Source organism: Mya arenaria, chromosome 6, assembly GCF_026914265.1.
Source record: "Mya arenaria isolate MELC-2E11 chromosome 6, ASM2691426v1".
NCBI classification, from domain to species: Eukaryota; Metazoa; Mollusca; class Bivalvia; order Myida; family Myidae; genus Mya; species Mya arenaria.
The window spans coordinates 12923442-12938561 of NC_069127.1; the positions used below are offsets into that span (position 1 = coordinate 12923442).

Here is a 15120-nt window from a genome sequence, read left to right on the forward strand (position 1 = left end):
TGATTGTAAATCTATAACAAAGTTATGCTATGAATGCTTATCCGAGTATGTGATTATTTTTCAGCTGGAATCTGCGGAGGATGCCAAGTTGAGCCAGATCCTGTCAAAGCAGCGATACCACCAACAACAGCTTCACACAGGCCCGCCACGCCATGCATCCACACAGTGGAATATACCTCCCAAGTCTCCCCCTCAAGGTACTGTATTACTACAAATAAACCTTTTCAATTGGAACATCTCAGCCATTATCCAAAAGTTGTGACCTCAGAAATGATATGGGTCTTTGAAAATACAGAGCACTGAATGGGTCTACATAGCGTCATGATGATTGACTTAATTGCCTGCAGCCTCATTACATTTTCCTATATCTTGGGGCCTATTTACAAGGTTGCCAGAGATGACTGAGTTGTTACGATTGACTCTTTTTTCATCCTTATAATATAGACATGCATGCCCAAATTGATAAAAAGGAGGTCTTTTGCTTGGAACTGAATACCGTATATGTCCTATCAAATGGGGAGGGTGCTAGTCTTTTTAAGAGCCTTGCGCGCTAAAAAAACCCATTTTTCCACAGTCAGCAACTTTTTTAAAATCTGCTAAATTCAAGTCAAAAATATAAAATAATGTGGCTCTATACAGTGACCCTCGTGTGTAAATCAATAAAATGATCCACTCAACACATTGCTTCAATATATCAATACACAACTTTTGACATGAATGAGGAATGAATTTGACGCACCTGTCATTATATACAATAGGTAAAAAAAATCTGTGCATGCATGATGTCAGTAGGTGCTGTTAAATGACTGCAGATGGATTTTTTTCATTGATGTAAATTGCATTTTTTTTAGTTCAGAGTTAAGGTAATCCTTGTTCATGTCAAAAAATCGGGAAATAGACCCACGAAAAGATCCTCAGCATGCACGTTTAATAGGACATGTACAGTTATGATTATCCTTATCCCAACATAAAATAATTCAGTTTGTATTGGTCACCATTTGTAAACAGCAAGCCTGCTTTCACCATTACTATAAACCCTTTGTGTACTACCCTGAGGTTACACACCACTAATTCTAACAGACAAATTTTGAAAATATTTTTAGTGTTAGAGGGTCTAAAAAAAGACATGGGTAGGGCTTGGCTATTAGAATATTTTTTTTGTAGTATATGCTTGTCTGAGAAACTGCTCGATGTAATTGTAGCAACAAAATGTTTGTCAGGAATGAAATTGCTGCTCACTAAATAAGATGTTTTCCACATCACTTTTTATGTAACAGATACCTTTGATACAGATTGTTGACGGGGAAATAGAAACCAATTTTCCATCTGCAGGTTCCTATTTCCCAGATCAGATTCTGTTGTCTTAGTGAACATGTTGATATACATGTAGGCTGTCTAGATTTCAATATTAGATTGTCGTTTAGTGTTCTCATGTCTCAGACTGGTTTCCTGTGTCTCTATTTTCATGTTTGATAATTGCTTTTATGATAATATATCTTTATGAACCTTTAAAGGTTATCATATGTGGTAAAAAGGGATGAGTCTAATCTGCTAGTGATATAGATGTTTTCGTCTCACCCAAGGGGTCTAAAGACTTACTTTTATTAGGGGTACCTTCTGATGAGTTTTCTGATTTATATAAACCAGTATAAAAATAAATAGATGACAAAGTTCAAATCAGTCTATAACTGTTGATGAAATTAGTAATTTGGTGTACTATGTGAAAGAGTTTAACACATTTTATGAGTATGAGTAAAATTTAGAAGGGTTAAATCGAGAAGGCTCTTAGTACCGGTATAGTAACTGTGTTGCTTTCACCTTGCAAAATGTTAAATGTGACATAATTGTATTAAATTTGTTTATTCTGTCAACATGCATTTCAGGCGACAACTCTAATGTGAGTGAGACTGGTTCACCGTCCCAGCAAAACCGACCCGTCCGTGCCTGGACAGTACACGCAGGTAACCTGTCTATTGTACACCTCTTTGTTGTTTACACAAATATTTTTTGGATAGTTGGTGGTTTCAGTGTAAGATGCAAGTGCAATTAGTTCACTGATGAAATACCAAAAGTTGTATTTCATGAGTGGTTTTATTACCAAATATTCCCTTGCAGTGTTTATGAGGTGAAATATATTGCAATCTTACACTGCAACAAAAAACAACACTTTTTTATTTCATGCTTGCATTTCATTACGAATGATATTTTACTAACATTTATTTGTAAAAAATGCACAAATTTTAGATTCATGACATAAATACTGGCCATTATGTCATTGATTTTTTTTCTCAGCACTGTGTTGTTAATGTATGTTCGTTTTTCATTGTGAAACAGGCTAAAATGTTAGAAACAGGTAAAATATACATTGATAACATGTATTTATCATGTTATAATCCACCATTATTTTTCAATAAACTGCAGGAAAGCATGCAATAAGGTCACAAAGTCCTTGAAATAAGGCATTTTTAGTTAGTATTTTGCAAAACCTGAGGTATTCCCCTACAATGGACATTATAAACAGAACCAACCAGCCACCCCCCTCATCGCCAACATGTTCACTTTGCTGAAGATACAGTTATATACTTTGAAAGCTTAGGGTTCACCATAAAATGATGTATTGTATGGCATTTAACATACGTTTTGGTCTTTCATTATCATATGAACAATGAAAAATACTTCTGTAATCTGTAACATTTTCAAAATTGACATGGTTCTCAAGGCATTGGTACACATTTGAAAAAATGGGTGGAAGAGCATGGCTTTAAAAAAAAGTATCATTTGTGTACAGGATAAACATTTATTATTTATTCTGGGTCAACTTGACCATAAAATAATCTGCTAAAGTCTTAAGACCAATTAGGTTTTCTATGTGTTTATAAAATCCTTTTCTGATTAAATAGATCTTGAGATTTTGTAAAGTATTTCCATTAGACCAAAACAAACTAAGATTTGGAAAATTTCGAGTGATCAACACATTGGCTTAAACTAGACTGTGTAGTTCATTTCAATTAAATAAAGTTTTTCCAATATAAGACATACAAACACAGCCATATAAAACTTTGTAGAAAGCCCGGTGACAAAGGTCATATAGATTTCTGATATGTTTACCTGTTTCAAAGGCACTATTATTTCTTGTCATAATGATATTGACATTTCAATAAAGCTAGTATTATTTGTAAAATGTAATAGGTAAAACCTTTCTGACACATTGGATTGGAAGTTTATTTAGTCTGATATAAAACTGAATGTGACTTTATAGTCTGAAGAGATCTATTCTTGCTTTGTTAAGTACCAGGCTGGATAACTGTCTGTTTTATCGAAGGTAAATAAATTGCAGCTTGAATTGAAATATCAAAGTATTGCAGATTTAAGTGAATTTCTTCACAATGTTTTAAATCTGTTTAATGTAAATGATAATATTTTCATGACAAATAGCGGTAGTTATGAATCCGAGTGCACCGTGTATTGACCCAGGCTATTGTTCGGAAAGGAAGTGAAATTCACCTCCTATTCCAGGTCTCGGGTCTGTGTTTGTTTTATTTGATTCTGCAAGGCCAAATCAATGCTAGACAATTGAGTACTGTAGAATGGTATTGACCACAAAATCAACATGGGTACAGTTACATCAGCAGCTGTTCAAGTATAATCCTAAATAAAGTGTGTGTGTTTTTTCCCACATTGAAAAAGTCTAATATTGTAATGTCTTAAAAGCAACGCCCAACATAAACATGATTTACCAGTAAAAAAAATCATGAAGGAAAATCTTTGGGAAGCACAGGTTGCAGACTGTGTTTTCCTATTCATGGGAGACTTGTAAAGTTAATCACCACTCTGTTTAACATGCAAATTGATTGAGCGATTTCATTTTGTAGGAATGTCCCTCACAACAATGACTTGTTCCTAGTCGTACTTGGAACTGAACTGCTGATAGTTTATAGCCCTGGTCAAGGGTGTGTGAATATGATCAAGGAGAATGTCACCTATCAGAGTTGCATGCATGAGGCCTTAGTTCCCTTATGGATTTCATTACGGCACAACAGGACATGCAAATATGTATTAATTGCATATAAGGTTGAATGAGTATTGTGGAATATTAACATTTGTATTTGATTATTTATGCAATGGGTCTTCTGATTGACACTAAACAGGTATTATAGGTATTATAATTAATGAACCAGGGCCTCAATTTCAAGCTTGTCTGTAAATAAATGCTCAGGTGTTTCTGTAGCCTTGATATTGTTGTTGTCAAGAGCAGGCTCAGTGCACAAAAAAACACCCTTCAATGTTGGCTACCATTTATACTAAAATATCTGTAAAAGTTATATCACCCACTTTGGGCTCTTGTGTAATAACTGTGAATGCCTGACTTACTATGATGGGTGTATATTGCAGGTGACACATCAGCTGGTTCCAACCACAGTCACGGACAAGGTCAGAACCTGAATGACCTCTCACTCCAGGACGTCACATCGGAAGGTACGTCACCTAGAATGCTGAACTCAAGATACATATCAGTGGAACCTTGTAGTATTTCACTTATAATTTTGCTCCATATAGAGAATTGTTGTTTGCATATTTTATAAAGATATTTGCTTTAAGTTGAGATCAATTTAGTTTGTTTGATTAGGATTATACAATTGTCACAGTTTAATAGTAAAATTTCTTCATGTACAGTACACACAGATAAATGACTTGGAAATGTATTTACAGTGTGAAATGCAGCATTGTCAATGTTAATTTCTGAGTGATTACAAACAATAACTGCTCATGTCACTGAAAACTCTTGAAAAAGTAATTGAAACATTGATCAGACATGTGGACATTTCTACAAAGCAATGACATAAGCTTGCCTGATGGTTTGATACATTGGTGAAACTCTGCTTTTAATCCTTATATGGGCTGACATTAGGTTGTTTTGTGGGATTTAAACATCCTATTTCCTCTATTTTCAGACTATGATAAGAGAAGCTCAACCAGCATGTTGGAATCGGAGACTGCTTATCTGCCTGTAGACGGCAAGTCCCCTGTGACACCCGCACGCCCTATGACTGCCCCACTGAGTGCCGTCATCTCGAGCCCTAGCAACCAGCAAATATTTGAGAATCTTCAACGCGGGGATCACCGTCCAGCCACCGCTATTGGCGATAATAAATATGATGCTTATGATAAACGACCTATGAAGCCAATGAATGCGGAAACATTTAAGGGCCTGTTTAGGCCAGACTTTAAAGTGTCCCCTCCACAGATGTCGGGCAATGAGCCAATGGTTGGAATAAAGAAGCAGGTTCCCCCAACAGCCCAGGCTGTGGACTGTGACACAAGCCAAGATGCCTCACAGATGGATGACATGCCAAAGGAAAATGTTGAAAACATTCCAGTAGGAGAGTTAAGTTTGATAAAAGATGCTATTGCAAGAAAAGCGCGGAAATCCGCTTCAAGCAGGTCAAAAGCTGATGATCAAAGAACTAAAGTGGTAGATAAGAAAAAGGAGAGGCATGATTCTGTGAACGCACACACAGGAAATAAGACCTCCATCCCTGTGGCCTCCAAGTCAACAGTGTCTCGCACACACTCCGAATACGTCCCTGGTAAATATGGCACAGCCCGTCGTCCGGGCACGAGTGAGAGTGAACATCGCACCAAGGGTAAAACCATTAAGTCTATCACCATTGACCGGACTAACAAGAGTGATTCTAAGCGTGAGCACGATAGTTTCAGGGACTCTGGCATATATTCCCGACCCAACAGTGATGCTATACTGGCTGAAGGTTTGTATAGAGCCCGTTTTGCACTTCACTAACTTTTCTAAAAGTGTCTGATCCTCACAATGTAAGCCCTATAATTGTTTATGTTGAAGTCAATTAATGTACATATTAATGTACATTTGTTTCAAACTAGTGTTGACATAAAAAGTTTTCCACACAATTTTGCTGCATTAATGGTGAGCTTTTCAAATTTTTAAAACATATTTTACAAAGTATGATTAGGTAAGTTATAACATTTTTTTAATTGACTCAGTGATAAAACCTTGTGCTCAATGATCTGAAAATTGAGTATCAGTTATAAATAGATAATGATTATTAAAAACTATTATTGTACTGACTATCTACATTATGGGAATCAAACACAAATCTTTGTTGATGTACTGATAAAAGCCAAGGTCATCTTGCTGTCATAGATTATGTTACTTCATAAGACACTCTATACTCTGATATACAATGTAATACGATTTGAAGTTGAGCGCAAGATTTCGTGAATATATGTCAAGGATGGGTTTTCATGATCTTGTACTGTAATTTATCTTTAGCACTTTGGTGGCACATTGTAATGTATTTTTGTTGTCAATTGAGGCTGTGAGGTCTTCTTAACTATATTTCTATGTCAAGGGTTGATTTGCTGTTCATGTTTACAAGATTGTATGGTTTACCTATTGCACTCTGAAGGCACCTAACACTCCCAAACCATGATAAAGGTCACAAACATTTATTACTACACATTCTTATTGAGCTTTTATTCACCGTTTCTAAAGATTAGTAATTAGTTGAACATGTTCATGCTTTGTAAGTTTAAACTATTTATAATAATATTAAAACATTTTGGCAATCTGTCAGGAATTTGTTTCAATGAGATTTAAATCATTGTGTCGAAATACTTTGAACATTTTATTAATAAACTACCATTATTGATAAACCTCTGATATTAAGTGCTGGAAATGAAGCAACATCAGCTTAAGTTATTGATTTCATTTTGTCAAGATTAAGTCTCACTTAGAAGGTATTTTATGTCTGGTAAGGGAGGAATTTCCCTGAACATAAGACCTATTGGCGTTCTGGAAGGAATAAAACTTAAAAGCTATGGCAACTGTTTTGATATATGTCGAAGATTCAATACCTGGTAGCTGTTGCAGTTGTGTGGGGAAATTACCAGGAATATTATACTCTTTATAGAAATCACTTTAAAAATATGGGCATTTTACATAGGGCATTGATATAAGGTTTTACTTCTAAATATTGTTCACCGAAACAGGTGTATTTAACATTTACTGAAGTATACTCTTTAAATATGTAATAATTACAGCACCCACAACCTGAGTTATAGAGATTATACATGAGCGCTTTAGGGCGAGTGTAGAAATTAAAATACGAGGGTCACAGGTGATGTAATAATGTTTATTTAATATTGAGCAGTAGAAGTGAATAGCGTTGATTTTTTCCACATGGTAGTCATAGAATGGTTACCCCATTCTATTTGTTAGAGTTCCGATATGGAAGTGCTGATGAAAACAAAGAAAACACTCAAATATGGCTCAAATATCTAAACAGAAGATACTTCAGTTTGAAGTTTATTGTTTATGTTATTTGAAAATCTATTATTTGTTATTAATAAAGTGATTGATGTTTTCATGTGCCATTGATTTGTTCCTTGTGTTGCATATCATATTAAGAACTGCACTTTCCAATAATGATATTCTATATATAGATGGGATAATCTATTCATGAATGTAGCATTATGTAACTTGTTTATGTTAGTAAATTGCCATTATCCGATGATACACAATGGGACCTAAAACATATCAGCGAATAGCTGTCTTTACAAACTAGTAACATTAAATTAATGTCATATTACTTAATTGATGTAATTCTCACTGATTTGATTGAGTTATAATGAGATTAACAAGTTTCTACTGTAAAATGCAGAGTTTTTCCATGTCTCAGATAATGGTGATAAAGAGCTGCTCCCCTATCTATGTTCAGATATGAAATATACGTCTGCAGCAGTGAGGATCCAGAGTTTCTGGCGTGGCTACTACACGCGGGAACACAACGTGGACTGTGTGCGTGTACGCCGAGAAATACGTGCAAGACGAGCAGAGGAACACATTGTTGTGCTCAGGGCTGAACTCGACAAGTGAGTGAGGTTTTAGCTCATCCTTTTCAATAATAAAAAAGTTGAGATTTTGTTGAAGCCATGGTTAGTGCTGTTGGTATGAAACTCTTGTGTTAATGATATATTTGAAATGCTTCAAGATATATATAGATATGAAACTTGGTACTGAAGTATGACAGTGTGCACATATTTTCAGCAATGCCATTTACTTAAGCCTAAAACCCCTACTGAGTTAATCCCTTTGATTACTGAGAGGAGCAGTTTTGACATCCTCTTGTGAGTTCATATTAAATGCCCCTTGTATTTAAAATTATAGACCTTCAATTTAATTTTTGTTACATTTCAGACAGCGGAGGTTATATGAACAGGAGCGACAGTTGAGGACTCTCCAGTTGGAGGCAATTAGGCAACTTTGGCGAGAGGTATGTTCTTGTTTATAACTCAATAATTATAAGACTCAAATCCATTGGAATGATTGAATAGCCAAAAGGGGTAATGCTTTAATTCATCCAAAATAATGAGTGACGATAGTTATGACCATAACTACACACATGCTGGTATTGCCTTCAGGTGCAGTCTCTCCAAAACTGGAAGACAGAGGTTCTCCAATCACAGACATTCGTCACCCAGGAGATGAAACGAGAACACGAGTACAACTCGTACAACTCAAGCCTGGAGATTCAGAACACCCTTGCGCGCGCTGAGATGCTCCACAAGATGGGCAGCGACACTATGGCGACACAGCAGAGTGTAACAATGGAAACAGGGAAACAGCTGGAGCTGGAGAAGACATGTGCCAGTCTTCAGTCACAGGTTGGTGGTTGTGGATGGAAAGAAAAACTCAGAATTGGCTGTGGTGTTATGTGATTTTGGTGTAATAATTCCCGTGTTCATAGATTCAAGTTTTCATCTGTTTCACCATTGTTGAAATTAGTTGTTGAAATTGTATTTCTTTAACAACCTTCAATTTCAATAAACTTGATGACAAACAAGTGAAGATGAAAGGCTGTTATAATGCAGGAAATTAAAACAAATTGATGACATGTTTGTGTCCATCACTGCTTATAAGCATTTTGGCTTGTCCTTCTACAGGTGAGCCAGCTACAGGAGGCCCTGAAGTCTGTGTCCAGTATCGTGCTACAGGGCGGGGGATCCACCCAGGCGTCTCTAGCGGGCTCCCTGCCCGCTACCCCCCGCGTCAACTCCAGCCTCAACACCACCAACAACACCAACAAAGGTGAGCAGTGTGTATAATTGGGTGTTTAGCATTGTTAGGAGATTGGTTGTTAAATTTGAGGTATTGTATTTGGTCTGACATTTTTTGGTCTGACTTTGTTTAAAATAATTCTATAACGTCATATATACTTCCACGACCATATGATACATACTTCATAGAGGTGTGCAGAGTAATGATTTTTGTTAAGCTTCTCTGTAAGACATTGATGAAATTTTCTTTCATCTAAAACATGTATTTTTTTGGATGATAATGGAGAATGAATCTCCAATGTTGCAACAGTCTACAGGTTTTCTATGCCACAATACATTTCTACTTTTCTTTTAACTTTATCTTGTAGTTTTGATTTCATGCTGTGTAAAGAAGTAAATGCACTCATATTAAATTTGGTAGGAGTTAAAAACAAAACAAATAATAAGGAATGAATAATAAAAAGTTAAAATGTACAAGGGGCCATTTTTTACTTCTGGAGTGCATATACTTCAACGGCTTAGTGATATAAGTAGATTATGTAGCTTTTTGCCTGAGAAAGAAGATATGTAATTGGTGTTGAGTCATGATTACTACAAAATAAGGGAATACTGATTATAGATAACTGGTAGTTAAATCTTACCATCTCATATGTTGCACAGATTATAGTATTTTTCATTACTGGTAGTTAGTACAAGGGCATTGTGGTTATATCTTATGATTTATTTACCATTTAAGTGTCACATAATATTATTTCTCACAATTTGGAATGTTGGTATTTTTGTGAACACAGATGAGCAGGAGGAAGTCCTGGTGACGGGAGACTTTTCAGATTTAGAAATATCAGAGTATGAGTCCCTCACGGGCTCCCACTGGGGTAAGACTGGTGTAACCGTGGTGGGTGCCCCACCCTCCTGGGGTCAGCATGTTCACTGTTGTACTCCTCAACCCGCCTGCCTGTCTGCCTGAACACTCTAGTCTCACAAGACTTGCCATGCTACAGATCCCCACACAGAGAGGGCTATGTCCATACATATCTATGTGTGGGTAAATAAAAAGGTCCCCATATTGTCATGACCTTGATGAAATTTGCATTACTTACAGTGTCAATGAAATAAAACCTTGAGCTATAATTTAAAACAATAATTATTCTAGGTATTAACAGGAACTTAAGTATACATGGTTACAATGATATTGTGCATATGGGTAGTATGTCCAATATTTTACTAAAATACTTGGTTGGTTATGCCTGAGAAAATGTGTTGGCATTTAGTTTTTGTGCACTTTACTTTCAAATTATAAAAAAGCAAATCTATATGGGGTTTTTTTTCAAATATATTCACAGAGAATATTTTTTCTGTGAAAATATTAATAACCAGAAACATCGGTTCTGTTAGTACAATTAATTACTAGTATATGGCAAGTCTTGTAGTGCTTATCTGAATTTTGAGTTTGGTAAAATGTATTTGAATAATTAAACTATACCTCAATTGGGTCCAGTACTTCTAATTCAATAATCATCAAACTGTAAACTTTAGATGAGCTCATGAGTATTGTAACTTTGTTATCAGACAATAGCTTTATAGAGCATTCTGTGTTTGATTTACGTTTCTCTTTTTATTTCTAGTCTCAAGATTAACAAGGATTATAGATCCATTGATCATTTCAGGGCTTTCTCAATCTTTAAATTGAGACTTCGGTGAATAAGCTCAATTTTATTTTAAATTAGTACTTAGAATTTAAGTTTTGAACTACCTCTGCTTGATTTTGTTTAGAATTTGAGCAAGCCCAGAAAGCCTTTAACCAGTACATAGCTTATGGGCTTGTTTTATTTCAACCTTACAAATTTACAATAAGCCAATGAGACAATTCAGACTTAAATCATACTTATGTATAGCAGCACTTGCATATTTTATGCTGCAAGATAAAATAAAGATCAGTTGAAGGCCAGATGAATACTATGAATGTATTGTTTGTGAAAGCCCTGATTTAGCGGTTGAGACTAATGCATGCTAGTCTAGGTTCCTTTCTAGATGGTGATTGGCTGCATCTCCACTCCTGCATGTGTATACCCTGCCTTCATGTAGCCGGTTTGCATCTACATTATGCATAGCAGTATATCATACTTTTCAGTTATAATGCATGCCACTATGACTAACTGATGCGTAGTATATTTTAACAACTTAGATCACCATCCGTAACCCAATCTAGTTTCTGTGGCTATGGTATATGTCTTTGAACATGCTTTTATTCTAAGGGTATATCCCACACATTGGAAAAACAGTAATTGATGTTAAATTACTTATGCCGATTTAGCATAACTTGTGATTGATTGAATTCAGTCTTTTTCTATTTATAACAATGAGCTTATAACAAGTCTGCAAACAGAACAGAAACTGCAAAATAGGCTCTGCACACCTTGACAAATAGTGGTTATTGTTACAATACATTGGCTTGACAATTAGGATTACTTGCAGTCTATTTGTTATGTGGTATTTGCTTCTTAGCATAAATATAGTAAGGCTTCATAGAATGTTACATTTGACTATCAGTTGATGTATCAAAGAAGAGTTTGTATCATTATTATGTTTGTGTTTCAAACTTGTTTAAAGGAATGTTCTCAAATTAAAATTGGTTAAATATTTATAACATTCAAATATGACCCTGTAACTTTTCCCTTAATGATTGTCCTTGTACATTATTCTATTAATTAGGAGTGGTATCCTGCTACTGGTGATAGTCTGCCACAGTATGGTCACACCCTTGTGTATTGCAGGTGCGGTACCACACTCCTTGTCCCCATACCCGTCCGAGGAGGAGGACACATACTTTCGTACTGTGCCCCAGCCTGGCTTCCCAACCCCTCCTCGCGGCCTGAGGCTGGAGAACCGGGGGCTTGCCGCCCTAGTGCTGCGCTGGCAGGCCAGTAAGATCCTGGGTGGGGATGGACGTGAGCTTAACAAGCCTGTTATTGGTATGTACGGGGAGCTTGCCTGTTGTATGTCAGCTGACTGTGCATTAAAATGGTATTTAGGTCTAGGTTTTACAATTGTTACTATTGCTAGCATAATTGTATTCAGTTTGATATTTTCTATTCTGAATCAGTTTAATTAAAATGAAGGTTTGTAAAATTGGTAACACGCCTAATTAACATACTGTAAAATCAACTGACAAAACTTATTGGTTATAATTATGCATATCGTTTTCTGCTTGCAGGTTACCGTGTGTTTGTAAATGACAAGGCAAAGGCCATGATAGCTGGGACGAAGCAGAAAGCCCTGATTGAAGGGCTCGACCCAACACTCACATACAAGTACGACTTCTGTACTGTAACTTGTAGTTCAACAATGAAATGACTGATATGACAAACTGTACAAGCTATTTGAACTTTACAATCAAACAACTGCAAGAACTGAAAGTAAACAAATGTCAAACATGAAATGTGCTTTTCCCTTTCATGGCAGTATATAACATAATTAGCTTGAAGAGCTCTGAGTTCATATGAACATTTTTTCTGCAATAGTATAATAATAAATTTAATTTGTTTTATTTTGTTTACATCCTAACATCTTAAACTTCCATTTGCAGAATATATGTGAAAGCAGTGTCTGACCTTGGTGAGTCCAACAGTTCAGATGTTGTCATGGCAGCCCTGTCGAAAGGTTCACGCAGGCGGTCATCTAGCAGTGACAGTAACCGCTCCTATGACAGTGATCGCGAGTCAACGAGCAGTGAACGCCCAAAACAGCCACACAGGAAGGATTCACGGAGGAATCGCAAGTCTAAATCTCCACGATCAGGAAAACATGATAAACATGAAAGGAGTGGACACTCACCGAAGGAGACTGAGCGACCACCTTCAAAAATGGAGTTAGAAGCAGAGGGCATTATGACACAGCCCAGGCTGCACAAACATAAACGTACCTCGAGCAAGGATTACCAGAGCAGACAGGCTGATGACAGCCTGCGGCCCCAGGAGACCCCACAAAGCCCTGTAATGAGGTCGCCCAAATCCCACACACAGGAGTCACAAGGCTTCAGTTATGACGGGGTGAACAAGAGTGGACAGGCTAAGGAGACAAACCAGAGTCTGTCCTCGACATTTACTATTGACAGCCAAAACTCAGTGTTGTTTTCCCTCAGCACAGGGGGGAAATCTATTGACATTGATAATAGTGTTGAACAAAAGGAACAACATGTTAAGGGTCATAGAAGACGACGTAGTCGAGATATGAAATCAGAGAGGAGTGAGGGTAGAGGGGATATCTCTGACAGTTCCTCGTCAGTTTCTAGTGCAATTATTCATACCAGGACAATCGATGGTGAAAAGTACCTCAGTGGTACAGAGAGTCCCTCTGTGCGACGGAGGCGCTCAAAGGACAACTCTCGTGAGGATAGTGACACAGGAGGTTTGACGCGCAGTGACAGTAAACGTAATAGTGCAAAAATCAGCCCCACTGCTGGCAGTCAGGGTGTTCCTGTGATTGATGGCAGAAAAAGGCATGGTTCAGGAAGTAGACCATCAAGTCCTGCGCTCAGTGATAACCTTGACCCTAAATCCTCTGGGGCACAGGGGGATAGGCGGAGGTTGCCAATGGGTGAGATCTTGGAGCAGAGATTCTCGGGGCAGAGACAGAGTGCAGGAAGTAATGCGTCTTCCACGGCAACTCTAACACAGAGTCAGGTGGATAGCAGCACCAGTGACTTGCCACCACCGATTCCCAAACGGGACGGGAAATACTCGAGCCTTGAGAACCTATCCACACGTTCATCTCATGACCACAACAGAAGCCCTACAGAGAGATACTCTCCCACCAGCTCTGAACGACGACGCAGTAGAAACAACTCAACATGTTCAGAGAGCGATATCCCAGCAAATTCGAGTGCAGCTAGAGCCATTGACATGGACGCTAAAAATGCAAATCCCAACCCAAGCAACACCGGGATAGTTGCAAAACTGTTGCAAAAACTTCAAAACTTTTCAAAAACACAGGAGGACTCGTTAAGAACAACCAAAATAAAGCGCAACTCCTGTGACCGTGAGGAGCCGGGACGGAAGGCAAGCGGTGACAGTGAGAGTGGGGATGTGGTTGCGGTGGCAACAGGGAATAACGACAGTTCTGGGGCACACAGTGATGACAGCCAGCAGGTCCATAGACCACCTCACCGCACTCATAGAAGGTAAACCTACACTGTAGTATAAAGTATAAATAGAGAATAGATTTTTTCCATGACCGGTATTATAAAAATATTCATATTCCCTAGTCCATTTTCTTTCTTTATAGCTACCAGGCCTCATCAACCAATAACATAACATACACTATCTTATAAACCCAACCTTATTGTCACAATATATCCGACAGATCCGGCATGCCCCTGAGTAAGCACTTGAGTTTGTATCATCTGGATAAACTGTCATGATGCCATACATAACAGGGGAAATGATCATTCATCTTGTGTTTTACATTATATTGGTAATTACCATCACTTTGCAGTGTGCAATCTTTTTGACAAACAATTTAATAAACACATTGAATAGGCTACGCAAAAGTAAAATAACATATTAATTGGCATGGAAATAAAATCTATTATAATTGGCATGGAAATAAAATCTTCATACTGTTAATCGGAAGTATTTTGGTATGGTGATGGTGTAACACTCATGTACATGTTGTACTATGTACTCATGGAAAAAAGGAAACACTGTTTGTGACTGTGATGTTGATAATGGTTTGTGAATGCACTTGTTACATGGATTGACTTGAGATTGCCTTGATGTCTTGAGTGTGCCAATATAGGTAGTTACTAATGGAGAACTACTTCTTCAATATTTTACAGTTGACATTGCTTATAAAAAAAATGTGAATCTCGTGTAATCAAGGTCTGTTTAAAATGTACAGATTCCTGTTCATATACAAATTTTTATACAAATTCCTTACATTATTTGTATTTTTTTGTTAAATAAGAAGCAGATGATAAAAGATGATATGGGAACCATTCTGATTTGTTCAAGGTATGTATAAAAATGA

At 37.1% G+C, this 15120-nt stretch overlaps 1 protein-coding gene across 12 annotated transcripts in view; it reads left to right on the forward strand.

Annotated features, from left to right (window-relative positions):
- Positions 1-15120, forward strand: part of LOC128238150 (uncharacterized) — a 57315-nt gene that overhangs the window by 35079 nt on the left and 7116 nt on the right. For 9 of the 12 annotated variants that reach the window (XM_052953735.1, XM_052953733.1, XM_052953734.1 and 6 more), the window contains 12 exons: positions 65-197; positions 1884-1961; positions 4393-4476; positions 4953-5768; positions 7755-7908; positions 8234-8309; positions 8458-8700; positions 8980-9124; positions 9885-9968; positions 11868-12065; positions 12308-12404; positions 12680-14272. In XM_052953735.1, coding sequence (XP_052809695.1) covers positions 65-197; positions 1884-1961; positions 4393-4476; positions 4953-5768; positions 7755-7908; positions 8234-8309; positions 8458-8700; positions 8980-9124; positions 9885-9968; positions 11868-12065; positions 12308-12404; positions 12680-14272 — 3701 coding nt within the window. Of the gene's footprint in view, positions 1-64; positions 198-1883; positions 1962-4392; positions 4477-4952; positions 5769-7754; positions 7909-8233; positions 8310-8457; positions 8701-8979; positions 9125-9884; positions 9969-11867; positions 12066-12307; positions 12405-12679; positions 14273-14454; positions 14566-15120 lie in introns of all 12 variants that reach the window. The other 3 variants (XR_008261637.1, XM_052953741.1, XM_052953740.1) reach the window with 3 other exon arrangements.